General features: G+C 47.0%; 2 protein-coding genes and 1 pseudogene across 15 annotated transcripts; 2 read left to right on the forward strand and 1 right to left on the reverse strand.

The window, feature by feature from the left end:
* Window positions 1–3,417: 3,417 nt before the first annotated feature.
* On the reverse strand, window positions 3,418–5,065 carry LOC132010437 (intraflagellar transport protein 20 homolog; annotated as a pseudogene).
* Window positions 5,066–7,298: 2,233 nt separating this feature from the next.
* Window positions 7,299–10,429, forward strand: JAGN1 (jagunal homolog 1). Its single transcript, XM_059387893.1, has 2 exons — window positions 7,299–7,516; window positions 9,483–10,429. The coding sequence occupies exons 1-2, from the start codon at window positions 7,428–7,430 to the stop codon at window positions 9,943–9,945; spliced, it is 552 nt and encodes a 183-aa protein (XP_059243876.1). The 5' UTR covers window positions 7,299–7,427; the 3' UTR covers window positions 9,946–10,429.
* Window positions 10,430–15,281: 4,852 nt separating this feature from the next.
* On the forward strand, window positions 15,282–27,902 carry IL17RE (interleukin 17 receptor E). 14 transcript variants are annotated; one of them, XM_059390282.1, is made up of 21 exons: window positions 15,283–15,390; window positions 16,246–16,303; window positions 16,448–16,548; window positions 16,657–16,672; window positions 17,278–17,393; window positions 18,023–18,120; window positions 18,358–18,541; window positions 18,631–18,770; window positions 19,652–19,720; window positions 20,601–20,667; window positions 21,634–21,809; window positions 21,901–21,948; window positions 22,031–22,076; window positions 22,248–22,396; window positions 24,576–24,644; window positions 25,111–25,162; window positions 25,247–25,348; window positions 25,436–25,495; window positions 25,876–26,451; window positions 26,725–26,814; window positions 27,375–27,902. In XM_059390282.1, exons 1-20 carry the CDS (start codon window positions 15,306–15,308, stop codon window positions 26,778–26,780), a joined length of 2,268 nt encoding a protein of 755 aa, XP_059246265.1. In that variant the 5' UTR covers window positions 15,283–15,305; the 3' UTR covers window positions 26,781–26,814; window positions 27,375–27,902. The 14 variants fall into 14 exon arrangements, with proteins under 14 accessions (XP_059246273.1, XP_059246265.1, XP_059246267.1 ...); XM_059390284.1 differs by having other exon boundaries at window positions 18,382–18,541; XM_059390289.1 differs by lacking the exon at window positions 15,283–15,390 and adding an exon at window positions 15,593–15,773 and having other exon boundaries at window positions 16,246–16,308.
* Window positions 27,903–27,926: the final 24 nt, after the last annotated feature.

The raw sequence follows: 27,926 nt of genomic DNA on the forward strand, positions 1-27,926 counted from the left end.
TTGGTGAGAATGTAATTGATCTAACCTCTGTGGAAGGCAATGTGTCCAGATCGATCAAAATTACAGACACTGTATATTCTTTGACTCAGCAATACCACTTCTGGGATTCCAGAATATAGATCTACTTGTCCACGAATGAAATGAAGCTATGTTTGTAATAGCAAAATATTGGAAATGATCCAAATGTACTACAAGAGAGACAGGTTAAGTAAATTATCTTATATTCATACAATGGAATAACCCTAAGAAACAAAAAAAAAAAAAAAAAGAGGATATTCCTTATGTACTGATCTAGGGAAAATCTCCAAGATATATTGTTACATGGAAACAAAAAGCAAGGTCTTTACTAAGTGTATATAATACAGTACCCTCTGTATTTAAGAAAGGGTAAAATAAGAATATAACTTTATTTTTTTATTTTTTATAACTTTATTTTTTTAAGATTTTATTTATTTATCTGACAGAGAGAGAGGGAACACAAGCAGGGGAGTGGGAGAGGGAGAAGCAGGCTTCCCGCTGAGCAGGGAAGCAGGGTCCTGGGATCATGACCTGAGCCGAAGGCAGCTGCTTAACTGACTGAGCCACCCAGGTGTCCCAGAATGTAACTACATTTGTTTGTATGTACTTAAAGAAACTCTGGAAATACATACAATTACATTTTAAAAACCCACCACAAAGTGTTTCCTTAGTTGGATGGAGTTGGGTAGACTGGATTGAGACCTAGGAGGATAGGGAGCGGAGTTGAGAGGAGGAGTGTTCAGTGCGTATATATTTTTTAAAATTGGAGAACTTTATTTTGATACAATTTACTTTCACTGTAATCTTATATAATTTATTTTGTACATCCAAAAACTTTATTCTGAGAAGGGTTCCCCAGGCTGCCAAAGATGTCCATGGCACAAAAGCAGTTACAAATCACTGCTCTAGGGGGGCCTGGCTGGCTCAGTCATATAGTGTGCGACTATTGATCTTGGGGTTATGAGTTCAAGCCCCATGTTGGGCACGGAAGCCTACGTAAAAAAAACTAAAACAAACAAAAACTCACTGCTGTAAGTGATCACACTTTCCCATTATTGCCCTTCCCTCATGACCATTTGCATTTTAAAATAACAGCTTTGGGCCACTAGGGTGGCTCAGTTGTTAGGCATCTGCTTTTGGCTCAGGTCATGATCCCAGAGTTATGGGGTTGAGCCCCCATTCGGGTTCCCTGCTCAGTGGAGAGCCTGCTTCTCCCTCTGCTCCTCATCCAGGTCATGCTTGCTCTCTCTCTCTTTCTCAAATGAATAAGTAAAATATTTTTAAAAATAAAATAACAGCTTTATTGAGATATAATGCCCATATGATTAAGTTCACCCTTTTGAGATGTACAATTCAGTGGTTTTTAATATATTCACGAAGTTGTCCGATGATCATTACTATGTAATTATAAAATATTTTTATTGCCCTCAGAAAGAAACTGCATACCTATTACAATTACTCCGTATTTACTCCTGTCAACCATTACTCTACTTTTGGTCTTTATGACTTGGTCAATTCCAAATATTTCATATAAATAGAATTATACCATATGGGGTCCTTTTATACTAACTTTTCACTTGGCGTAATATCACACACGCAGTAGTATGTTTCCTTCTTCATTGCCAAATAATATTCCATTTATGGAGATGCCACATTTTTTTTATCCACTCATCAGCTGATGAAGATAGGGTTGTTTCTACATTTTAACTATTATGAGTAATGCTGCTATGAATGTTTGTGTACAATTTTTTAAAAATATTTTATTTATTTATTTGACAGACAGGGATCACAAGTAGGCAGAGAGGCAGGGAGAGAGGGAGGAAGGAAAGCAGGCTCCCTGCTGAGCAGAGAGCCGGATGCGGGGCTTGATCCCAGGACCCTGGAGTCATGACCTGAGCTGAAGGCAGAAGCTTTAACCCACTGAGCCACCCAGGCGCCCCATGTGTACAAGTTTTTTAAACGATTTTATTCATTTATTTGTCAGAGTGGGAGAGAGCACAAGTGGGAGAGTGGCAGGCAGAAGGAGAACCAGGCTCCCCACTAAGTAGGGAACCCAATGCAAGGGTTGATCCCAGGACCCTGGGATCATGACCTGAGCTGAAGGCAGATACTTAACTGACTGAGCCACCCAGGCGTCCCTGTGTACAAGACATATATCCTTGTGTGGATATATATTGTCACTTCTGTTGGGTATATATCTAGGAATGGAATTGCTGGGCCATATTAGTAACTCTAATTTTTTAAGGTACTGCCAAACTATTTTTCCAAAGTAGCTGCACCATTTTACATTCCTACCAGCAATATTTGAGGGTTTCATTTCCTCCATATCCATGGGAACACTTGTTATGGTCTGTCTTTTTCATTTTAGCCATCCTACTGGGTGTGAAGTGGTATCTCGTAGAGATTTCAAAATGCATTTCCCTAATGACTAACAGTGCTGAACATCTTTTCATGTACTCATTGTGCATAAATTTATTATATTTTTTGATTTCTAAACCACATAAATGCATTGCCTAGTCAACATTTTAGATTAAAAATAAAAGTCTCGGGCCCAGTTTAGAAGAATGATTTTTTTGGGTGAGGGTAAGACCCAGAAATATATGGGGTTTTTATTTTATTTTTTTAAAGATTTTTTTCTTTATTTATTTGACAGAGAGAGAGATCACAAGCAGGAGGAGCAACAAGCAGAGGGAGAGGGAAAAGCAGACTTTCTGTGGAGCAGGGAGCCTGACACAGGGCTCTATCCCAGGACCCTGGGATCACGACCTGAGCCCTGAGTGAAAAGCAAAATGCTCAACTGACTGAACCACTCAGGTGCCCCTTTGCATGTGTTTTTTTTTTTTTTTTAAGATTTATTTATATGAGAGAGAGAAAGAGCATGCACAAATGAGGGGAGGGCTGGAGGGAGAGGGAGAGAGAATCCTCAAGCCAACTCCCAACTGAATTCGGGGTCCCAGAGGGGCTTGATCCCAGGACTCTGAGATCATGACCTGAGCCAAAATCAAGAGCCGGCCACTTAACTGACTGAATTACCTCGGTGCCCCAGAAATATATGCTTTTATTTTTACTCATTTTTTAAACAATAATTTATTGCTCTTTCTTTCCAAAGCTTTGTGAATTTACAAAGAAAAAAAAAGGATTAGAGTTTCAGATTGCTCTCAGTTAAGAATGCCGAGAGGTGAGAGCCTGGACCACCATGGCCACTGGGTGTTTACCAACAGATGTGCACATACTTCTGCAACAAGCCCCCTCAGATTAGTTTTCTGCCTTTAGAGATGCTGTGTCCCTTACCCACCATCTCTCAGGACCTACGTGGGTCACTAGTCAAGTCACTGGGATGGAACAGAGGGTTTTGGGATTTGGTTTTGTTTTTTGGCCCCTCCAGCTATAAAATGAAATTTTCAGTTCATTTCTGAAAAATAAATTGGTCAATAAATTAATTTTGTTCTGCTTCTGTTTTACACCAAGCTTCCTATTCAACCCGATACCTTCCAAGCTGCATTTTCTGTTCTGCTGTCAGTGCTTGCAGTGGCTGCTGTGGAGATTCTCTCGGTTTTGCTATAGATTTGAACAAGTTCTGAGCACCAGTGGCCTTCATCTTCTCATTTTTGCTTCTTTTGCAAGTTGGTCAACAAGCTCAAGTAAACCACCGACTATTTTATGAAACTGGCCAATTTTGTCCACAGAGTCCTTGTACTCTTCCTTGAACTCTGTGGTCTGCTGGGTGACCTTAGGGTCCCACACGTGCAGCTTGTCCAGCTCATCAAAGTGCAGCCTTCTTCACCCAGGATCTCCTTGACCACAGCTGCCAGCCCCGTATCAGGGAAGCTTCAGAAGAAGCTGATTCTGGCAGCAGCTTCTCTCCTGGGTCAGCTTCATCTTACCTTGCCCACAGTGGCCTCAGCTGCTGCCACTGAAATATATGCTTGTAATAAGAATCCTGTGTGATTTAAAAAAAAAAAAAATCCTAGGTGATTCTGTCACAGATGGTCTTTTTAAAAATTATTTATTTATTTGACAGAGAGAGAGAGAAAGAGAGAGAGACAGCAAAAGAGGGAACATAAGCAGGGGAAGTGGGAGAGGGAGAAGCAGACACCACCCCCCCAACACCTGAGCAGGGACACTGATGTGGGACTCGATCCCAGAACACTGGGATCCTGACCTGAGCCAAAAGGAGATGTTTAATGACTGAGCCACCCAGGCGCTTCTAGCACAGCTGGTTTTAAATCAGGTTTAACAAACACTGCAGGGCACCTGGGTAGCTCAGTGCGTTAAGCCTACGCCTTCAGCTCAGGTCATGATCTCAGGGTCCTGGGATTGAGATCCACATCAGGCCCTCTGCTCAGCGGGGAGCCTGCTTCTCCCTCTCCCTCTGCCTGCCTCTCTGCCTACTTGTTATCTCTGTCTGTCAAATAAATAAGTAAAATCTTAAAAACAAACAAACACTGCAACTCACTGAGCAAGAGCTATAGGAGCTGATGTTGGAGAGGTGATTTTTGCTGGAGTAGTAAGATGGATTCAAAAGAGTCAGCAGAGTTTGCAGAGGGCAAGAAAAGATGTTCTGGAGAGTGTAGGGGGAGGAGACAGACACAGGCTTATTTTACTTCACTGTGTTTCACTTTATGGTGCTTCACTTTATTAAGATCCACAGACAGTGCATTTTTCATAAATTGAAGGCTTGTGGCAACCCTACATTGAGCAAGTCTATCTGTGCCATTTTTACAACAGCATTTGTTCGCTTCATGTCTCTGTGTCACATTTTGGCAATTCTTGTGATTTCAATTTTTTTCACTATTACTTTACAAATTAAAGTAAAATTTTTTTTAAAAATTTGTATTACTTACAAATTTTTTCATTATTACTTTACTTATTATTATTATTATATAATATACATTATTACTTTACTTTACTTTACTTATTGTGGTGATCTATGATCAGTGATCTTTAACATTGGCACCACCATGAGCTATGCCTTAATAAGACAGAGAACTTCATTGACAAATGTGTGTGTTGTGACTGCTCACCACTTGGCCATTTCTCTCGCCATCTCCCTCCTTCTCCTCAGGCCTCCATATTTCCCAAGACACAATAATATTGAAATTAGGCCAATTAATAATCCTAAATGGCCTCTAAGTGTTCAAGTGAAAGGAAGAACCACAAGTCTCCCACTTTAAATCAAAAGCTAAAAATGGTTCAGCTTAGTAAGGAAGGTGTGTTGAAAGTTGAGACAGGCCGAAAGCTAGGCCTCTTGCACCAAACAGCCAAATTTGGGGTGCAAAGAAAAAGGTGCAAAGGAAAGTAAGAGTGCTACCTCAGTGAATACACAAATGGTAAGAAAGTGAAACAGTCTTATTGCTGATAAAGGGAAAGTTCTAGTAGTCTGGATAAAAGATCAGACCAGCCACAACATTCCCTTAAGCCAAAAACTAATTGAGAGCAAGGCCCTAACTCTTTTCAGTTCTGTGAAGGCTGAGTGAGGTGCGGAAGCTGCATAAGAGAAGTGTGAAGCTGGTAGACGTGGTTTGTGAGGCTTAAAGAATCTATAACATCAAAGTGCAAGATAAAGCAGCAAGTAGAAGCTGCAGCAAGTTACCCAGATCTAGCTAAGATCATTAATGAAGGTGGCTACACTAAACAACAGATTTTCAGTGTAGATTTAACAGTCTTCTACTGGAAGAAGATACCATCTAGGACTTTCAGATCTAGAGAGAAGTCAATGCCTGACTTCAAAGCTTCACAGGACAGACTGACTCTCTTGTTAGAGAAGAGTGCAGCTGGTGACTTGCAGTTGAAGCCAGTGCTTTTTTGCCATTCGGAAAGTCCCAGGGCCCTTAAAAGTTATACTAAATCTATTCTGACTATGCTCTATACATGGAACAGTAAATCTTGGATGACAGCATGTCTGTTTATAATGTGGTTTACTGAATATTTTAAGCCCACTGTTGAGAAGTACCGCTTTAAAAAAAAAAAAAAAAAGATTCCTTTCAAAATGTTACTGCTCATTGACAATGTACCTGGTCACCCAAGAGCTCTCTTGGAGATGTATAATGAGAATAAGGTTGTTTTCATGCCTACTAACACAACATTCATTCTGCAGCTCTTGGATCAAATGGTCATTTCGACTTTCAAGTCTTATTATTTAAGAAATATAATTTTTGGGGCACCTGGGTGGCTCAGTGGGTTAAAGCCTCTGCCTTCAGCTCAGGTCATGGTCTCAGGATCCTGGGATCAAGCCCCACATCAGGTTCTCTGCTCAGTGGGGAGCCTGCTTCCCCCTCTCTCTCTGCCTGCCTCTCTGCCTACTTGTGATCTCTGTCTGTCAAATAAATAAATAAAATCTTTAAAAAAAACCACAACTTTCTTTTCTTTTTAAAAAAGATTTTGTTTATTTATTTGAGAGAGAGTGAGAACCTGCGCATAAATTCGGGGAGGGGCCGGAGAGGGAGAAGCAGACTCCTAGCTAAGTAGGACTCAATCCCTGTACTCCGGGATCATAACCAAGCCAAAGGCAGATGCTTAACTGAGCCACCCAGGTTCCCCATAATTTTTTTTTCTTTCATAGCTTTGACATTTTTATTTTTTAAATAGGCTCTACACCAAGCCTGGAGGCATCACAGGGCTTGACCTATCTACCCTGAGACCAAGATCTTAGTGGCTAAGAACAGTCAAGACACTGCTAACTGAGCCACCCAGCACCCCCATAGCCTTGACATATTAAAAAAATATAGTCTAGTTATCTTATAGAATGTCCTTCAATTTATCTATCATTGCTTCATGATTAGATTCAGGTTGAATGTTTTTGGCAGAAATATCACAGAAGTGATGCTGTGTCCTCAGTGTAACAGAAGACGGGAGATGTCAGTTTGTCTCATTACTGATCAAGTTAACTTTGATTACTTCGTTAAGGGGGTGTTCCCCAGGTTTCTTCACTGTAAAGTTACTATTTTCTCTTTGCAATGATTAAGTAAGTAATCCATGGGGAGATATTTTGAGACTGTGTCAATCAGGTGTCCTATTGGGAGTTACAGAACCCTTTTTAAGTATCACTTCCCCATCTGTGAAGTGGGGACTGCGGTGTCTTAAACTCTTAAAGTTTAAGAAGGTAAAAGTACTCAACACTCTAAGAGATACGGTCCAGGCAGAAGGCAAAAAGATGCCATCCACGAGGACTAATTCCTTGGGCAGTCAAGCGGGAAAGGGAAGCCGCGGCGGGGCCGCGAGAGCGTGAGCGTGCGCGTGCGCGAGGGCGTGACCACAGAGTCGGTCCTCCGGAGACAGAGAGGCCGGAAGTTGTCCTCAGAACCGCGCGACTGTTAGGGTAGCAAGCTGAGGCGGCGTGTGCGGGCAGCTGGCCCGGTAGTCCCGGTGGTGGGTCGGCGTGCGGGGATCTGGGGTTCTGGGCAGGGATAATGGCATCTCGGGCAGGCCCGCGAGCGGCCGGTACCGACGGCAGCGACTTTCAGCACCGGGAACGCGTCGCCATGCACTACCAGATGAGGTATGAAGTGAGGCGAGGAGCACGGAGGCCTTCTCCCCAGCCAGAGCCCGGAGGGCCTGGAAAGCGGCACCGGCCGGTCCTCAGGGGCTTACCCACCCCAGCCGGCCCTCACGCATCTCCTCCCGTGACGGCCCAGGGCCTGTCCCCAATTTTGGGAAGCCCCTTCGCCACCCGGTGATCCGCCCTGTTCCTGGAAGGGTCCAGTCCCTGCCTTCTAGGCTCCAGAGTCCGGAGCGATGCTGGCCTCGCTATGACCTCGGAAACCCAGTTTTTAATTAAAACCCACTTTCCTCATCTGTGAAGGGAAAAAACAATCCATTATTTAGGTTTTGGTGAAGAATTAGTGAGGTAGTAATTCGTGTAAAGAGCCTGCCCAATACATGGTAGCTTTGTATTTCGGGTCGTTTTGGAGAATGTGGACGATAAAGCCCATCCTTTCCTCGCCTACGGGGAATTTTTAGGAACACTTCCTTGTAAGGGTTATTTCCACCTTCGTTTATTCGTCGGACAAGTATTTATTGAGTTTCTACCCATCGGGCATTGTGCTAGGCACTGAGGATATAATAGTAAGCAAAACAGACCTGGTCTTTGTATGCATGTTACACCTTAAAAAAAAAAAAAAAAAAAGTTTCTTTAAAAAAGACAAAAGCTGGTCCCTGCCTTCATGGATCATGAAGTCTACAGGTGACTGACTTTTTCCCCCTTACCTTTCCACGTTTTCTATAATGAATATTTTTAAAATAAAATTTTTGGAAAAAAAGATTTTCTTTTCCTAAACCCATCAAACTCTCCCAGAATGTTTTCCACATGTTTCCAGAGTTTTGAAGAAAGACAAGCTCTTTGGACCTTCTTCTCATTCTTATCCTTAGACCCCAGACTAAGAGGATTTGACAGTCCAAGCAAGTGTTTTGATAACTGTCCAGAGCAGAAACTGCCCTCAGGGGTGAGGAGAATACATTGAGGACCTGAGAGAATTAGAATAATAAGAGAAATATATGTGCTTGCTTTGGCTGTAACATCTATTTTAGCTGGGGAAATACGGGCAGCCTGAGTTTATTTCCTTGCTGCCAGTATCTCCTTTCTCTAGGCTATATTCTAATGGTGCAGTCAAAGTCAACTCTCTAAACACAGCTCTGAGTTACTCTTTTGCCTATAATCTGACTCACGCCTTGCAGCTTCATATACTGCTCTTCCCCTTCCCACTGTAAAATATTCCTGCCACACTATCTGCTTTCCTGGAACACAGTGCTTATGTCTTTTTGACTGCATGCTATTACCTCTGATGGGAATCCCTGCTGCAGCCACCCTTCAGAGCCTATCTCAAATATCACTGTCCTCTAGATAACCTCAGACATCCCATCCTAAGCTGAATTGATTACTCCTTCCTGGGATCTCATATATCTGGCAACATATATTTACTAGAGTTCTTCCAGTTCATTTTCCCAATTATTTTTTCTTTTTCCCGCTTTGTTTTTTCTTTTTTTTTTTTTTTTTTTAAATATTTTATTTATTTATTTGAGAGAGAGACAGCGAGAGAGAGCATGAGCGAGGAGAAGGTCAGAGGGAGAAGCAGACTCCCCGTGGAGCTGGGAGCCCGATGCGGGACTCGATCCCAGGAATCCAGGATCATGACCTGAGCCGAAGGCAGTCGTCCAACCAACTGAGCCACCCAGGCGTCCCTCTTTTTCTTTTTTAAAGTAGACACCACACCTAGCATGGACCCAGCGTGGGGCTTAAGCTCACAACCCTGAGATCAAGACCTGAGCTGAAATCAAGAGTCAGATGTTTAACTGACTGAGTCACTCAGACACCCTTTATTTTTTATTTTTGTTCCTTGTCCCCAAGAATCCAGGCAGGGACTATATCTTACTCACGTTTGTATCCCAGTGTCCAGTATAATTGCTTGGCATATAGTTGGTCAGAAAATTTGAATGAAAGGTACCTCTTCCTCTGCTCTGTCCCACAGTGTGACCCTCAAGTATGAAATCAAGAAGCTGATCTACGTGCATCTGGTCATATGGCTGCTGCTGGTTGCCAAGATGAGTGTGGGACACCTTAGGCTATTGTCACATGATCAGGTGGCCATGCCTTATCAGTGGGAATACCCCTATTTGCTGAGCATTGTGCCCTCTCTTTTGGGCCTCCTCTCCTTCCCTCGCAACAACATTAGCTACCTGGTGCTCTCCATGATCAGCATGGGGCTCTTTTCCATAGCTCCTCTCATTTATGGCAGCATGGAGATGTTCCCCGCTGCACAGCAACTCTACCGCCATGGAAAAGCTTACCGCTTTCTCTTTGGCTTTTCTGCTGTCTCTGTCATGTATCTGGTGTTGGTGCTGGCGGTTCAAGTACATGCCTGGCAGTTGTACTACAGCAAGAAGCTCCTAGACTCTTGGTTCACCAGCACACAGGAGAAGAAGCGTAAATGAAGCCTGCCTGTTCCTGTGGGGTGAAGCCTGGGCCTCCCATTGAGCCAAGTGAGAAGGTAGAGGAGCTGTTCTGAAATTGTTGGTGATTTTGGCAGCTGGTGCAAACTAGGCCCACGTTCTGGAAAGCCCCTCCTGTTGCTATAGCTGAGGTGACAAAACTATATTTAATTTATTCCTGGTTGGCTGGAACTGGATGATCAACAACTATAAAGCCGACTTCAACTGGTTGAAGTTGAGGCCCTTCAGGGTTTTTCAAGACAAAGCCTCATCCTTGCCTCCTCTTGGTCATTCTTTCTGCTTGCATCCATTACCCCTTAGCCATCAAGACTGAAAGAGATAGGGAATAAATCAAATTCTACTCCAGACTGTAGGTGGTGGGGCAGGAAACATTTGGGAGGCTCCCCCCTGCAGGCTGTGGTCTCTACTACAAAGAATTTTAATTAAAAAGAGCTTCAATAAAGTTAAAACTGTCTTGTCCACCCTCTGCCTTGTGTTGGAATTTGATAAACTGTGACAGGTATGTTGCTTGAGTGGCTGTAGACACAGGAGGTAGCTAGAAGTTTCCCACGAAAACTGGAAGTAGCAGTAGAAAAGTGAACTGGCCGCAGGGAAACTTAAGTCATAGTGGGAGCCCTGCATCTGATTGACAGAAACTACCATTGGCCAAACATTTAATCTCCCCACCTGTAAAATGGCCCATTCTCAATTATCCTGCTTGGGTTATGGCCTCTTCTTTTGGTAGGATATTCATGTTTATCATTCAGGGTTAACACGTTGTCCTTTATGTGTCTAATAATACGGTATCCAAATAATTTTAAGGTATCCCTGCCTGTAGTCTGGGTAAAAGATGGTATACATGTGAAACAGCTTATAAACTCAGTATCTAATAGTGTGGAGCAGATGAATTAAAAATGGAAGTGGGAAAGACGTCTGTGAACTAAAGGCCGTTTTCATACCTAAAAGTCTGACATAGTAAATATGTACTGCAGGAAAGATGCATGTCCCTTTGGTCTTGTCCGCTTGACTTTATTGTCTCTGGATGCTGTCCAGATCTCTATTTGTAGACCTCTGCCCTCTCCAGAGTTCTAGTCATTTTTTTTTTAGTCCTTTTATTCTATAAACATTAAGTATATATTCAGTCATTCTTAGATGCTGTTCGTATTTAACACTGCCAAACCTCTTCCTCCACGTGTCCTGACTATCCTCTCAAGCTCCATGTGTCCCAAACTTAACTCCTTGTCTTCTACCTCCTACCCATACCTCTTCCTGTATCCCTGTTTGCAATTGAGTATACCAAAAGCACAGTTCTAGATCTGTGGGATACAAATAGAATTGAGATACAAATAGCACAAGTCAATTACTATATGCTATTGTTTTTTGAACTGCCAAAATACCTTTCTCTCAGGTGTTTTCGAGGTGTGACTTCAGTACACCAGTCTTACATTATCTCCCAATACTCTCAGACTCATCAGTAGAACCTCATGAATCCCCATATCGCTTTCATATTTTCCCAGTCTGTTGAAAAATTCCCCTTTTAGACCTTAATATGCCTTTATTACTTATCGTTCAGGATTCAGTTTATATGGTAATTTAGGAGCCTTCTGGTTGCTTCAAAGAATAAGAGTTCTTTCTTTGGGGGCGCCTGGGTGGCTCAGTGGGTTAAAGCCTCTGCCTTCTGCTCAGGTCATGATCCCGGGGTCCTGGGATCGAGCCCTGCATCAGGCTCTCTTTGAAGCAGGGAGCATGCTTCCCTTCCTCTCTCTCTGCCTACTTATGATCTCTGTCAAGTAAATAAATAAAATATTTAAAAAAAGAAGTTCTTTCTTTGAATCTGTGTGGCATTTTTATTTTACCTCTTATGGACAGAGTTATTTGTCTATATGTCTTTTCCTCACCCCTTGCTCAGTACTTAAACATAGTGTGTGCTCTACTGAATGAAATAACTTGTGCTACTGTAGACTGAAGACAATATATATTGCACAGAGGAAAGAATTAGACTGAGGCAGGCATAGAATTTGAAGAGCAAAGGAAAGGAGATGGAAATGTGTGAGTAATGGAATTATGTGCACCAGGCACAGATTGCTAATTTTTAAAGAATTGGGATGCAAATTAAAAAAATTTTAAGTTAAACTTTTCTTTGATAATTGGAATGATACTTCACAGACTTAGAGTGCTTTTAAAGACCCATTATGGGGGGCACCTGGGTGGCTCAATGGGTTAAAGCCTCTGCCTTCGGTTCCCAGGGTCCTGGGATTGAGCCCCGCATCGGGCTCTCAGCTAGCAGGGAGCCTGCTTCCTCCTCTCTCTCTGCCTGCTTCTCTGCCTACTTGTGATCTCTGTCTGTCAAATAAATAAATAAAATCTTAAAAAAAAAAAAAGACCCATTATGGAAATTACTGTCAATGAAAAAGAAAGCCATTTGGTTTATTTTCATTTTCTACTTTTTGGGTTATTGGGGTTCTGCTTTTCAAATCATTTTTCTCCTGCCTCATGGTTGTAGCAAACAAGATCTCCTTTGAATGAAATCTTGATTTAGTGGGAAGAGCACTGTATTTGGATGGTAGAAGATGGGTTCGAGTACCAGCACACCTAATCATATGGCTAAAATCAACCCTGCCTATTTCACAGGACTGTTTTGAAGATCAAATAAGGCGAAGAATTACGAAGGTGCTTTGTGAATTATGTAACACTATATAAATGGGAGAAATGGCTATTTCCTCATGTTTGCAGATCTAGGCTATAGGCATTGGAGGGACCCTTAAGAGAGCATCTAGTCTATGAGAAAGACAGTGTGGCATAGTGGAATGAATACAGCTTCTTATCCTAGACTGACTTAGGTTGGAATTCTGCCTTTTGCCTTGAGCAAGATCTCTGATTTTTTTTTAAGATTTTATTTATTTGACAGAGGTCACAAGTAGGTAGAGAGGCAGGCAGAGAGGGGGGGGGGGGGGGAAGCAGTCTCCCCGCTGAGCAGAGAGTCCGATGTGGGGCTCAATCCCAGGACCCTAGGATCATGACCTGAGCCGAAGGCAGAGGCTTTAACCCACTGAGCCACCCAGGCACCCCTGGGAGTCCCTATCTCTTAAGCATAATCTCTTGCCTTGGAATTCTGGAGGTTGATCCCTTCTGGGAGAGCAGAAGTAAGGAAGGAACACCCATCCATTCTTGGTTTACACTGGTCTAATGCGTTGGCCCTTCCTGCCTAAGGTGCCCTAACAGTAGGCGCTGTTGCCCCAAGAGACTTTCAGAATCAGCCATTATAGAAAGAGCCTGGAGATGCTGGTGCGTGGTCTGACCAGAGTCCATGTAAGGGGGAAGGCTCAAGAAAAACAGCTGTCCAAGGCCCCCACAGTGTGCTCTCTATCTGAGCATGTGCAGGGGCCTGCCACAATTTCCTGGCTCCTGGGTTAGTCCCCAAGTAAAGGTTATTAGAGCATGAAGTCTGGGTTAGCTCATTTAGACACAAACCACAGGTAAGACAGGCTTCAGCCGTCTTCTAAGAAGACAGGGCCTCTGTGCTGCAGTTGGCTTTTACTCCAGTTGGCTACCTTGAATTCCAGCCACAGTTACTCCTCCCCTGTTGACTCTTGCCAAACAATCCCTACTAGTCTGGAAGTCTGAACCACTAACTCACTGTCATAAGACCTACTTTCCCTTTGTTCTTTCCAACTATTCCAAATTCTTCCTTCATACTGTTAACCCTACCAACTACATTGCACTGCTAAATCTAGTAATTCTGTGGATCCCAGAGCCCATAAACACCTTAACTTCTCACAGATCTTCCCAAGCAGTATATTCTGGCAGAAAGACATGGTGGTGAGACCCAGATCTCCATTTTTGTGCTTGGACAAGTTACTTAATCTTCCTAGTGTGTTCAAGTCTATAAAATGGTTTAAAAAGACTTCAAGGGTTGTAGTACTAATAAAATGAGATAATGTAGGCAAATCATATGGCCTCGAGTCTGATAGTAAGAATTTAGCAAATCTTGAACTGATTCCCTACTCTTCACTAGATGTGCTTGAGTTTGCCTGCAGTGCTCCCTACCCTAAATCTTTTTTTAGGCTCCACAATCAATAGGCAAACCAGCAAGACAATAAATAAAACACAACCTTCTTTTCTCTGTTCTTTCCCCCTTTCTTCCCCACCTTAATTCTTTTTCTTTTTCTATGCTGTCATTTTCTTCCCTTTCTATTTTTTTTTTCTTTTGTATGTGTGAATGTGGGTCCTTTTACTTCTTTTCTTCTTCTCCTACCATATCTTAGCCTCAGGGTCAGGGAGCAATTAAGGAAATATTTTCACTATGATAGATCAGAAAATATAAGAGGTCAAGAAATAGAAGTATTCTAGGGATGCCTGGGTGGCGCAGTTGGTTAAGCATCTGCCTTTGGCTTGGGTCATGATCCCAGGGTCCTGGGATTGAGCCCCATGCTGGCTCCCTGCTCAGTGTGGAGCCTGGTCCCTCTCCCTCTGCCCCTTCACCCCTGCTTGTGCTCTCTCCCCTCTTTCCCTCTCCCTCTCTCTCTCAAAGAGAAGGATGAAATCTTTAAAAAAAAGAAAAGAAAAAATAGAAGTATTTTAGAATGGAACCAAGCTTCTCACTTCATGCCCTCAGCATTGGAAAATGCATTATTTATATAGATCTAAACCACTGTAAGCTAGGTAAAAATTGGGGGGAAGAACTCCCTAACCTATCTTTAATATGGCCACCCCACCCTTGGCTTCCTTCGTATCTTACTGATCTGTTTTTGCAGTGATGGGTTCCTAGGCCAAAACCCAGGACTGTGCCAGGCAAACCCTTTTGGGTCTCCAAGAGTAGAAGGAGATGAGGCAGTGGGAAGAGAAACCATAGGCTGGTAGAAAGAGGAATGAATTATGAGAAGTGGCAAATTGGAGCTCCCTGGTCTAGAGCCCTTTGATGGAATCACTCTTCTTTCTCTTTCCCTATTTCTCTCTTTACGAAATGAAAATAATTCGCACTTACCTGTCTCATGAGATGATTAGGTAGATCAAATACGGAAGTGCTTGTAAAATGTGAAGCAGGTAAACTGCTGCTTAAATGAAATGTATCATTATTGAGTTATTCAATTACAAAACCACCTATTTCTTAAAATCAATGGCTAGGCATTGGAGAACGTAAAGTATAGGCAAAACTCAAAAGCTTGAGCGTATTTTTAGGATTATGGGTCGGATGGGTCTTCAGACAGTGGACCTAGAATTGGCTGCAAGGAGGCTAGGATCAGGCTGCTGAAAGGTGCAGAGGGACAATAACAATATCAAGATGACTTGATCCCTTCGGTGTGCCCCAAACTTGCTTTCTATGTGTGTCACCAAGTTAAGGACTGAAGCAGCTCAAATGCTCCATGAGCAGGAGGAAGCTGTGGGATGATGGGCAGGGTCCCCACAAAGCCTGGAGCCTCGTCAGCATCGGAAACCACAGGAAACCAGGTCAGTGCGTGGGGCCTGCTCCTTGGGCTCCAGGGCTCAGCTATGCGCTCTGGGGCTTCCTGAGCAGACTGTACTGATTAGAGGATCCTTGAAACTGGAGACCCCTTTGGCATGGAGCCCTTTGTCCAGAAGAGCTGGCTGGGGAGAGAAAGCTGGGCTATATAGTGTTGAGGGTCAGCTAGGTGGGGAGTAGTATGTATATGGGGGCATGTGAGGTTCACGTGCATCCTACAGTGACTGTTGTTCTGTTCAACTCTAAATGGTGCCTCAGTCACCTCTGTCTCCAGACCCTATTGCAGAATAGTGCTTAATAGTTGTTAATTCTCTAAGTGAGGGGATAAAGCACATCTCCAAGTCAGCTCCAAGTCCAAGAGCATTAGTGGGTGAGTCAAATCTGCAGGGTGTTGCAGGAGTAGGAGGGGTTAAGAAGTGGGGACAGCCCTCCATCCCCTTAACCCTGCGCTGGCCTCTTTCCTGTTATTTCTCTGCCAGAGCAGGAGCCCCTTGCCCTCCAGGGGAGCAGTAGGGTTTTCTGGGGGCGAGGGGGTGGCAGGGGGGTTGCAGCAACTGTCCTTCTGTCCCTCCGCTAGGAGAAGGAATGTGGTCTGGCTGGCTGGTTAGGATCTAGGATCGAGGAGGAGCTTTGGGGCAGGGCGGGGCAGGGGCTGGCAGGGGCGAAGACTCTGGCTCCCTGCACTCCCTGGGGCTGCACAGCAAGGGCCTGCTGCCCACCTTCAGACTGTGCAGCCATGGTCTGGGTGCTCTGACCCCACGGAAGCCCATGGGGAGCCCCAGATTGGCAGCTCCACTCCTGCTTCTCCTCCTGCTGTTCATTGGGCTCTCTGCCTCCGCCAGGATTGGCTGCCCCTACCTGCCCCGCTGGAGCACGCACTGTCTGCTGGCCTCCCACATGGTAAGGTAATGCTGCGGCTGCCCAGTAGGGACTTCTCCCTGCCACAGGCTGGTAAAGTTCCCCACTTTTCTGCCTGTCCTCTCATGTCTCCCAAGTCCCTAGGCCTTGCTTGCAGCCCCAGTGTGTCCTCTATATGTCTTGCAGGGGTAGCCAAGGTTCTGGAGTGCTGAGGACCTGGGCAGGATTGAGCTGGGAAGACAAGAGCCAGAATGGATGGGCTATTGGGATATGGGCCTTGGAATTAGGTGATTTGAGTCAAAGACCCCAGGGAGAATGCTCCCCTGGCCCACCATAGGAATCCCTACTAATAATTCTTCTCTTCTTTCTTGCCCCTGCTGGGCACTTGTCTTCAGGAAGACACTCCCACTGGTGAGTCTCATTCCCTGCCCTGCTTCTCTTCTGTGTCCCTTTTGTTCCAGATCCCTAGGGAGCTTTCCATTCAAATTTTTGTCTCCCAACTTGGGAAGTTAGTGTATCAAGGAGAAAACACAGGATTTAGAATCAAGGCAAGCCTGGATTTGCATTGCAATTCCACCACATACTTCACATGTGGCCACAGGCAGTGCCTTTAGCCCCTCTGACTCCCTGTTTCTGAGGGGCAGTTTCTGAGGGCTAGAGAAGGGTGGTAGAAATGATTGTAGGATGAAAGCCGCTGCCCCTGAGCTGTGGGAGGATTAAAGGAGAGACGCAGGATAACCTCTAGGCACTCACCTTAACTATTCCCTCCCTCCTGTCAGTGCCAAAACAACGATCTTTCATATCTAATAGTATCTGGTTTATGGATCATTTTCCCACACGTTATCTCACCTGATCTTGACAACAGTCCTACTTTATGAACGAGGAAGCTGAGGCTTAGAGAGAAGTCCATAAATTGCCCAAAGCTGCACATCTCAGCCTCCAGTCCACCTTGTCTGAGGCAGGAGGGGCTGCTCGGGACCCTACCGTGTGATTTACTTTTTATCTTTACCAGGAAGGTCTGCCCATATTCCTGGCCATACCCAGCTGGCCCTTGCTGTGTCCCCAAGGCCTGAGTGTGCTCAGCTCTGGCTCTGCCGTGATTTGTGCCTGCATCTGGTGTCCGATCCTCCAGGTATGAGAGAGAGCCCTTTGGGCTGTTCTCAGTGGAGATGTGAATTAGGGTGTTTGGGGGTGCCCAGGCTGAGGAAGGTGGGACTAATCATGTCTCTCCTATTGTCAACCTCCATAGAGATAGGTCATCCTAAAATAGCATGCCACAGCTGATGCTTAAGGCTCAGTTGTATCATTTTGTGAAGGTGTTTCTCCTTTCCACGGGTACCAATGCTTGAGATTAAATTGTTCTAGTTCTGCGAATTTACTAGTACTACCTTCTATTTGAAAAGTAAGATCTTTCTTATTCTCTGTATTTTCATTGGCTAGTTCAGTGCCCAGCACTTACTAAATGCCCAAACACCACTTAAGAATTCAGTTTCTAATTTTTCACTGTTTTAAATAATGCTACAATGGATATTTTTGCACATATATATATATATATATATACACATATATATGTGTGTATGACTTTTTATCTACTTAAGAAATTAATCCTTTTTGACTATTTCATAACTTTCAGGACTAAAAAAGCTTGATACAATTACCCTCCATGATTTGAAATGACTTACTATCTAAAATCAGGCCACATTTCCAGGCAGCAGAGGGGCAGTGAAGGGTTGGATAGTAAATATGTCCTTTCCTGCACAGGCCTCCAGGGGGGCTGGTTCCACCTCCTGGTGCAGAAATACAAAAAGTCATGTAAGTTCCAGTTCTGTAGGAGACACAAGATGCCAGCATCTGCTCAGGTACTCCCCCTGCCTTTTCCAGCTCTGCCCTACGCCCCACAGCGCTTTTGTTCCTAGCCTTTGTTCCTCTCCTTTGTACTCTAGTCACGTGGTGAACGAAAGATAGAAAGCGTGGTGATGAAGTGGACTGTTTTGTCCATTACACACTTAGGGAAACCAAGGCCTAAAGATTGAATGACTTGCCTGTGGGGCCCCAGGTTCCAGAAGCAGCAACAAAAGCCTGATTCCTGGCCCAAGGCCAACCATGTTCTCTGCCTACAGAGGAAGCTGCTGAGTGGCTGTTGCCTGTCTGGGAAGGGTCATCACATCGCTGTCCCCTCCCCAGACATCTCTCACAAGGGGATGCGCACTAAAAGAGCCCAACCTTCAGATCCGAAGGCATTGAAAGTTCTCCCCAGACCCAGCTCACAAAGGCATGAAGGTAAGCGTGGGGTGTGACCAGAGATGGGTGCAGCCAAGTATTGGTGCATGTGCCCAAGCCAAGAGACAAGGGGTCCCCCTTCTCCCCAGGGCCTGAGTTCTCCTTTGATTTGCTGCCTGAGGCACGGACTATTCAAGTGACCATTCCTCCAGGAACTGAGGTCAGCGTGCGTCTTTGTCACCAGTGGGTACTAGAATGTGAGGAGCTGAGCAGTCCCTTCAACACGCAGGTATGGAATATTGTCTCCCTTCAAAAAGCCAGATCACATAGTTCTGGAGCAAAAAAGATCGCCCCATTGTATACATGGGGAGACTGAGGCCCGGAGAGGGATAGTCATTGTCTAGGACCTCCCTACAAGTCTGAAGTACCAAGCATTTAAGCCTTCTTTGGATTAGACAGAAAGTGCAGGGGTCCCTGTCAGCTGGGAGGAGAGGAAGGCAAAAGACAAATAGAGACTTGGAGCAACCATGAATGCCCAGCAGAGAAATGAATACAGCATATACCCCCAGCAAGAAGACTCTCAGCGAGATTCAGGTTGCATTAAGAAGGCTTTTCAGTTCCCTCCAAGAAGTGGTTACATCTTTCTTGGTACCCTTCCATCTCCCTCCTTTTGCTGCTGCCCCTCAGAGAATGAGATGTTCCCCATTTCCTCAGGCCGGGCCTCATATCCCCCTTCAACCTCCAGTTGCTGTCGATGCCCTGGTATGCGGTTGGTACCATTTGTGGGACTGAAGCTGTACCTCTGAGGGCCTCAGCTCTCTTCATTTCTCAAATGAAGATCACTGTGATGCTAGTGTTCAGTTCATTGAGTTAATGCTTCTAGCACCTAGCACCCTCCCTGGCATACAGCAGAGGCTCCAAAAATGTTTAATCCTCTCCTTATTTCCTCCCTGTTCCCACCTCATATATTGAGACACCTAGATCAAATAGACTATAGAGCAGGGACAACCCACCACCCCAAAAGGAAATTTCGCAGTGGAAGAAGTAAGTCTTAGATAAGAGGAAAAACAGGGTGTGTTGGCCAAGGTTTCCACTTTTTACTGCCCTTGTCCAGGGTGCCTAAACTCTTTCTCAGGCATTTCTTCTCTCCTTTTGCTGCTTTGTCAACAGAAAATTGTGTCTGGAGGCCACACTGTAGACCTGCCTTATGAATTCTTTCTGCCCTGTCTGTGCATAGAGGTGAGCAGAGGAAAGGTCTGGGTTGTCCCCGGCTCCACTTATAGGCCTCCCAGAGGCACAGTTGGTCAAGTGTATCTTTAGTGAGCCAGGTCTTAAAAAGACTGAGTGTTGACGAGATGCTTGGGAAGATGGTTGCCAGCTTGACTGTGAGCCACGTGCTGGGCCAGAGACGGAAGCGTCCTGCCGAACAGGAGGTATTTTGGGGGGCGGAGGGGTGAGTCCCACCTCAGTCCAACTAAACCCAGCTTTTCTAGGTTCAGACTGGCCTTAGCGCACAGTAACGGAACACACAGTTACCTTTACTGTGTGTTCTGAGCAATCATGTGGGGCCACTGGCAGGTTCCATATGGCTTCAAAAGTCTTGTCATCATGAACCTGCCCTGGCAGTTCTCTGCTCCTTACAAAGCCGAGGTGCCTAGCATTAAGACTTCTTTGGACTAGACAGAAAATGCAGGGGACCTTGTCGACCAGGAGGAGGCAAAAGGGGAGGTACAGAAGGACACATGGGGCAGGGAGCAGCTGCTGGGGTGGACAATCCCTATTTGGGTGGTCCAGAGGGAGGGGTCTGTGCAGGGCATTCTTTGGGAAGTCAGGAAAGTTAAAAGTGGAGGAATGTGAACTTCCCCTTTTTCTGGGGGGAGCATAGGTTCTCCTCTCCAGGGAGAAGAGGACTCAGCCTCCCCGGGTGTGACCTTGCTCCTAGACTCTGGTCATACCCCACCGACCCTTGCCCATACCCTTCACTGATTCCTCTCCTCCATGCCCCGCCCCAGCTCGGGCAGCTGGAATCAGGGCAAGGTCAAGCCAGGAGTTCCATGTCTGAGTGATAGAGGAGAAGCCGTTCCTATGACCCTTCCTGACTGTTCGATTTTCCCCCCAGGTATCCTACCTGCAAGAGGACACCGTGAGGCGCAAAAAATGTCCCTTCCAGAACTGGCCTGAAGCCTGTGAGTGCTGCATATGTGCATTCATAGCCCTCAGTGTCTTACACACACACAAACACCACACACATACACACACACACAATTCACACCTATGTTGTGGAGGAAGACCCCAGAAGGCATGCAGGCACTTTCCCTGGAGTTGGTAGCGGGAAAGGGTTAGTGTATCTACCATTCACCTCCCAACAAATCAGAGTATTAAACATGGTGCTAGGCACTGTGAGAGGTTCAGAAGCGGGAGACCCAAGAGGTAGTGTCCTAAGAGGATGGGCCTGAAGTCCTGAGGTCCCATCTCACTTTTTATTCTCTGAACCTTAATTTCTTCATCAGCAAACTAGTGATACTTGCCCAGCCTTCCTTTCCAACTGTGGATGAGACTTACATTCAATATTATATGTGAAAGTGGCTGGTGATGTCTGAAATGCTGTATGCATGTTGTCATCCCCAAATCAAAGAGACAGGACCCTGAAACACAGCAAATGGATAGTGCAAAGCAGCCCAAAGTCCAGGGCACCTTTAGAACGGTGGGCTAGGCTATAGGCCATGAACTCAGGAAAGGGAGAAGCCCATGAAGTCTGTCAGATTATAGGGTCTCTTACAGGAGGGGACACCTGAGCTGGGCTGAGAAAAGGGACAGTATTTCAAAAGGAGAGTAGCGAGGGGAACATCCCTGGTTCTGAGAGGAACCTAAGCAAAGATCTGCAGATTTTTAGTTTGGGGAGCAGCAGAGAACTGGTCAGAATGGAGGCACAGGCAGGAGATGAGACAGCGAAGTGGAAATGGTCATAAAAGGTCTGGAGAAGGCATGCTTATTGATAGGATCACCTAGACACGCCAGCAAATGTGCTGGGTATCTTCATAAAGTCATCCCCTGGTGCCCCCAGGGATGGGGATACAAAGCGAGGCTGAGGCCAAAGCAGGGCCCAGGCCTCAGCGGGCCTCATTCTCTGCCCCTGCCTGCCGCATGCCCAGATGGCTCAGACTTCTGGAAGTCAGTGCACTTTACCGACTACAGCCAGCACAGTCAGATGATCATGGCCCTGACCCTCCGCTGCCCACTGAAGCTGGAGGCCTCCCTCTGCCAGAAGTGGGGCTGGAATACCCTCTGTGAAGACCTCCCCAATGCCACGGCTCGAGAGTCAGAGGGGGTGAGCCGGCCACCCCCCACCCCTGGACTTGAGCAGGCAGGGCTGGGGCCCAGAGCCCTGCTCCCTGACTAACTCTCTTCTCCTACCACAGTGGTATGTCTTGGAGGGAATAGACCTGCATCCCCAGCTTTGCTTCAAGGTACAAGCGTGGGGGACAGTGGATGGGGAGGGGTATGGATGGTGCCTGGAGCTTGCTGACTTACCATTCTTGGATTTCTCAGTTCTCATTTGGAAATAGCAGCCATGTTGAATGCCCCCACCAGACGGGTGAGCTGATAAGTGACCCTGGCTGGGACGCCCTTCCACCACTGAACCCTTACCCAACTGGGACCAAACCAGGCTCAAGCCCTGTTCTGACTTCTCTGACAACCACAACCCAAATCCTATCGCCTCCTGCAAACAGAATGTCTCCCATGATACCCTTTCCCACCCTGGCAGCCCCATCCTGGAATGTGAGCATGGATACCCAGGGCCAGCAGCTGGTCCTTCACTTCTCCTCCAGGATACACGCCACCTTCAGTGCTGCCTGGAGCCACCCAAGCTTGGGGCAGGACAGCTTGGTGCCCCCTGTGTACAGCATCAGCCAGGTATGGCCCAGCCAGGGCTCCAACCCTCTCCCCCCCACCTCCACCGTCTTGTTGCTCAGAGCACAGCAAGTGGAGGCAGACAGATCTCTAACTTACATCATCTGGCTATTTATTTACTTGACCAGTCTTTGTTCAGCTGGTTCTTCAGTCAGTGGAGGGTTCATGGAGCAGTTTCTAATCCTTTTAGTTTCTGAGCTTACCCCAGATAAAGTGGCAAGAGACCAGCGCTCCCACATCCAGCTGTCCTCTGACCACTCGGTCTGCTGCCACATTTTATACCAAGGCCCTCTCTCGGACCCAGCTGTCCTCTACCCCTGTTTGTCTCCACAAGGCACTTGGCAGATGTTCCCTATCTTAGGAGGCAGAGCCCCTAGAAGCTGAGGAACTCTTCACAGAATACTGTGAACTACTGACAGATTTAACTTTATTATGTGAACTAGAAACAGTCTGACAAGAAGACTCTCTTCTGTGTATCTGATATAAAAACCACAATCATATATGTCCATCAAACCATAGCACCAATCTGACTAAGCATGAGTAGCTCCTTCCAATTCTTAAACACTCACTTGTAGCTTGCTTATTTGTCTTGCATTCTATGAGGGCTCGCAAGCATACAGGTGGTAACAAATGTTTAAAATTTGGGGCACCTGGGTGGCTCAGTTGTTGGGTGTCTGCCTTCGGCTCAGGTCATATTACCAGGGTCCTGGGATCGAGCCCCACATCAGGCTCCCTGCTCAGCGGGAATCCTGCTTCTCCCTCTCCCACCCCTCTGCTTGTGTTCCCTCTCTCTCTGTCAAATAATTAATAAAATCTTAAAAGAAAAAAAAATGATAGCTGGGAGCTTCCTGGAGGAACATTACACTTTAAAAGAAAATGTTTAAAATTTAATACCAAGCCATGCTTAAGATTTAAGACCAAGTCCCATGGGATAACCTAAAATTGATAGCTAAATCCATGGACTCATTTGTTTCTGTGAGCTGCGGAAAGACCACCTTCATTGAGTTCAGCCATGATTTGAGCATCACTGTGTCAGCGGGTGCTGACAGCTGGCTGAAGAATGGGGTCTGGGACAGGGGTGGTATGGGCGTTGGAGATAGAGGGAGTTCCAGAAGGATGGAGATGCTGGTCAATTCCCTAACCAACACCCAGAACATAGGGTGGAGCCGTATTCTGCCTATATACAGATGGCAATCAATTCTGTCCAATTTAGCATGCATTTCTTGAATCCCTACTCTGTGCCTACCCTGTACTGGGCCCTGGGAGATACAAGAAAAGTATATAACACAGTGTCTGCTCCTAAGGAGTCCACAGTGTAATAATAACCACTACTACTGAAGGAATTCACCCGGCACCATGTACTGTAGGGGGTGTTAACATGCATATTTCCATGGGATGCTCTCAATAACCCAGCAAAAGAAAGATTATTAGTCCTCGTGTACAAATGAAGAAACTGAGAGTCAGGGAGGGAGGTAACCTATCCCTATGCAAAGATCATACAGCTAGGAACCACAAAGGCAATAGTTAAGCCTGGTTTTAGCTGTGGTCACTTCACAACTTAGGTTCTTTCCAGTGGACAAGCCATCCCTTCAGATGTGTGAGAGAAGAGAGGCAGGTTATATAGTTAGGTTCCTTGGTTTATGAGCTTCTGGAGGACAGAGACAACATCTGTGTCTTCTTTCCTCAGAGCTTGACACAAAGTAGACACCCAGAGCACGTTTGTTGATGAGTGCCTGATTGCCTGATTAATGTGTATCTGCGTAACAGTTCCGCTCTGGGAATAATCAGTGGGATGCTTGAGAATGAAGCAGGAGGAAGACTTCTTTTTTTTTTTTTTTTTTTTTAAGATTTCTAAAATTTGTCAGAGAGAGAGAAAGAGAGCACAAGCAGGGGGAGCAGCGGACAGAGAGAGAAACAGACTCCCCTCTGAGCAAGGAGCCTGATGCGGGACTCGATCCTAGGACTTTGGGATCATGACCTGAGCGAAAGGCAGACACTTAACCAAATAAGCCACCCAGGCATCCCAGGAGACTTCTTTTTTGTCAGTAGTGGCCTTAATCCTGGGTAGGATATCTGTGGGGTGGGGGTGGGGGGTAGAAAGGAAGAAGAGTGTGGGCAAAGACTCAGACTGGACAGAGCCAGATTTGACACTATGGAGACATTCTGCTCTTTGTTCCCACAGACTCAGGGCTCAAACCCAGTGACACTAGAGCTCATCATTCCCTTCCTGAAGCCAGGGAGCTGTGTCCTGGTAAGGAGTCCTGCCCTCACTCTGTACATACTCCCCTAGCATCTACTCTACAGGGAGCTCATGGGGCAAATGCAGTCTGCAAAAATGTTTGGTTTGGCCAGCCTGGTATTTGAAATTGGAATGAGTTGCTACCATTTAAATACTGGAGAAGTCATATTTTAAAAAGCTGATTTCTGCCTTCTCCTGGGAAGAATCATTCAGGCATGGTGACAGTGGGCTTGAGCTCCATGGCACCTGATTATTTCATTCAGGGCCTCTGCCCTCCTGGTCCTCCTGGATGCCCTGGCCAGCTTCAAGTTTATTTTTTGGGTTGCCACTCTTGACCTGTTGCCTGCCCAACCACAGTTGGAGCAAACACAAACCCTGTGCTGCAGAAATTCCCTATACCCTTCTCTTGCCCTATTCAGCTTCCCCTGGGAGAAGGGGCTACCCTGGCTCACAGGGGTGGGGTGCTCTCTGCCCTCAGGTGTGGAGGTCAGATGTTCAGTTTTCCTGGAAGCACCTCTTGTGTCCAGATGGTGAGTTCTTGGGAGAGAAGGGGTGGGGTTGGGAAAAGGTTGGGCACTGAGGAGCCTGGCTTGGCCTCACTCTGCTTTACTCAGTCTCTCATAGACACCTGGGGCTCTTGATACTGGCACTGCTGGCGCTCACCACCCTATTGGGCATTGTTCTGGTCTTCATCCGCCGCCGGCGTCCACTGTCAGGTAAGCTCACTCTGGGGTAACCTGAGGATTCAGATTACCATCTGCACAGAGCCTAAGCTAGTTGCCCCCCACCCTTCGCTTGCCTAGGCTCCCTTCCAGAAGAGCCATGGCCCTCTTGGTGCGCGGAGTTCTCTGCTACCCAAAGTGGTGAGCCTCAGGCCCCCTAGTGGTCAGGAATGGTTAAGGCAGAGCAAAGGTCCCTCTGTGCAGATGGTTCACTGTTAGTGGTCTCTGGGAAGAGACCGGTGGGGCGGAAATCCAGCCTGCGCTGCACCTGCCAAACCTGGCGCCCTAGACCTGACCCCTTCCCGGGTGTTTTTATCTAATTAGCCCAATGACACCCTATAGGCTAAAGTTGCCTTAAGTACTTACCCCCAGTGCAGATAAGGAACCAGGTGGGGCACTCGATGAGTTAGCCCCAAGGCAGGGAAAAGGAGAGTCAGGGTGTAATAGGGGAGGGGAAGTTGCTGGGCTCTCCGTTAGTGGCCCACCCTTTCACCTGCTACTCCCTCCCGCCCCCTCCGCAGGCCCTGGCCGAGCGCGGCCGGTGTTGCTCCTGCACGTGGCCGACTCGGAGGCGCAGCGGCGCCTGGTGGGAGCGCTGGCTGAACTGCTGCGGGCATCGCTGGGCGGCGGGCGCGACGTGATCGTGGACCTGTGGGAGGGGACGCGCGTGGCGCGCGTGGGCCCGCTGCCGTGGCTGTGGGCTGCACGGGCGCGCGTTGCGCAGGAGCGGGGCACCGTGCTGCTTCTGTGGAGCAGTGCCGGCCCCAGTCCAGCCCAAGGCCGGGATCCCCACTCCGCACCCCTGCGCGCCCTGCTCCGCGCCGCCCCGCGCCCGCTGCTGCTGCTTGCTTACTTCAGTCGCCTCTGTGCCAAGGGTGACATTCCCCCACCCCTGCGCGACCTGCCACGCTACCGCCTCCTGCGCGACCTGCCACGCCTACTGCGGGCTCTAGACGCGCAGCCTTCCACCGAAGCCGCCAGCGGAGGCCTCCTTGGGAATCGGCGGTGCCTGCGGGGTCGCCTGGAGCTGTGCCACCGGCTGGAACTCGAGGCCGCCAAATTTTGCCCACCGAGGCTGAGCAGAGACAGGCATAGGGGTACTGGCTGGAACCCCTGAATGAGCCTTCTACCCTAGAACCCTTGGGGTGCTTCCTCAGGACTACTGGCCAAAAATTCTTACTGCTCTGTTTGCTGGCCTGGGAGTAGGACACCTCCCTCTCTGTCCCAGCCCCTTCCTTAAGCATCTGGCTTCTTCCTCGTGTTTACCCTTTAGGAACCAGCAGGGAGAGTCGCTGTTTAATGAGGACTCCAGTACCCCAGTTCTGTTGGGGGTGGGGAACTCCTCACACTTCTTTTCTTCAAAATTGCAGAAAGAGCAGTCTGCACATGCTCCAGTCCAGGCTGGAGAGGTGTGGGACAGAGGTAGAGGAGGCCGGAGCCATGCCAATTCTGAGCAAGGGGTAACTCTTTTGCGGGGGGGGGGGGGGGGGAGTGGAGAAAAACCCTTTCTGAGGCAGGGATACTGCTTTCCCAGAAGGGAGCCCTGTCCAGAGGATGGAGGGAGGAAGGGAGGGCGCCTGACCCAGGGAAAGAGGTTTTGGCCTTGGGTGTCCAGGGCAAAGATGGGACAGTAGAAACCAAGATCAAAAGAAGATTAATAAAGGCAAACATAATGGATAAGCTAAGAGACATGGTGTGCTTCTCTAGGGTGCCCAGGATACTGAGTTGGAGGAGGGGTCAACACAGCCCTGCCTGGGGGTTGTTATGCATCATTTGTGGGCCCAGATCTTCCATGTCCATACCCACAACCATATCCTTCACATTCTCACAAGCAAAGCCTCTGAAAGCCAAAAGAGGACCTGGAAATCTTTTTTTGTTTGTTTTAATTTTATTAATTTTATTTATTTGACAGAGAGAGACACACACACACAGTGAGAGAGGGAACGCAAGCAGGGGAAGTGGGAGAGGGAGAAGCAGGCTTCCCACTGAGCAGGGAGCCTGATGTGGGGCCCGATTCCAGGACCCTGGATCACGACCTGAGCTGAAGCCAGATGCTTAATGACTGAGCCACCCAAGTGCCCCAGGACCTGGAAATCTTAATCCTTACTGTGAACAGGTTCAGAAAGCTCCATCTATCATGCAACATGGCAACAGCACAAATGGGGCCCCTGTCTTCCTGCCTCTGAGTCCTGAGTTCCTTCCCACCCTTGAGCAGAGGCCAGGAAGGGGTGAAAAGCCCACTTTCTGATGCCCTTTGTCCCTCCCTTTAGAGCTCCTGCCCCACAAAAGGTCACTGAGTCTCAAGGCAGATGTGTGAAGGGACAAGGGGTGCCCTGTATGAGGGGACGTAAGGGGCAGCAAAATCCCAGATTCACATGGGAAGTGGAGATGCCCGTGTATTGCCCAGGCCCTCTTTCTTAGGGACTCCCAGGGTGAGTAACGCTCCCTTACTCAGCGGTGATGCCACCACCCTCTTCAGGGGCCCCTCCCAGCCAGGTGTCAGCAGAGAAGGAGGAGGACGAGAGAGGGAGAAGAGAGGAGGCAACCACCCCAGTCCAAGGCTGCTGGCTCC

Source organism: Mustela nigripes, chromosome 2 (genome assembly GCF_022355385.1).
Source record: "Mustela nigripes isolate SB6536 chromosome 2, MUSNIG.SB6536, whole genome shotgun sequence".
Lineage (NCBI taxonomy): Eukaryota > Metazoa > Chordata > Mammalia > Carnivora > Mustelidae > Mustela > Mustela nigripes.

Coding starts and splice junctions, on each gene's coding strand:
- JAGN1 (XM_059387893.1), top strand. CDS start 7,428: ATGGCATCTCGGGCAGGCCCGCGAGCGGCCGGTACCGACGGCAGCGAC. Junction 7,517..9,482: donor GCCATGCACTACCAGATGAG/GTATGAAGTGAG, acceptor TCTGTCCCACAG/TGTGACCCTCAAGTATGAAA.
- IL17RE (XM_059390282.1), top strand. CDS start 15,306: ATGAGCAGGAGGAAGCTGTGGGATGATGGGCAGGGTCCCCACAAAGCC. Junction 21,949..22,030: donor ATCCCCAGCTTTGCTTCAAG/GTACAAGCGTGG, acceptor TGGATTTCTCAG/TTCTCATTTGGAAATAGCAG. Junction 22,077..22,247: donor TGAATGCCCCCACCAGACGG/GTGAGCTGATAA, acceptor CCACCCTGGCAG/CCCCATCCTGGAATGTGAGC.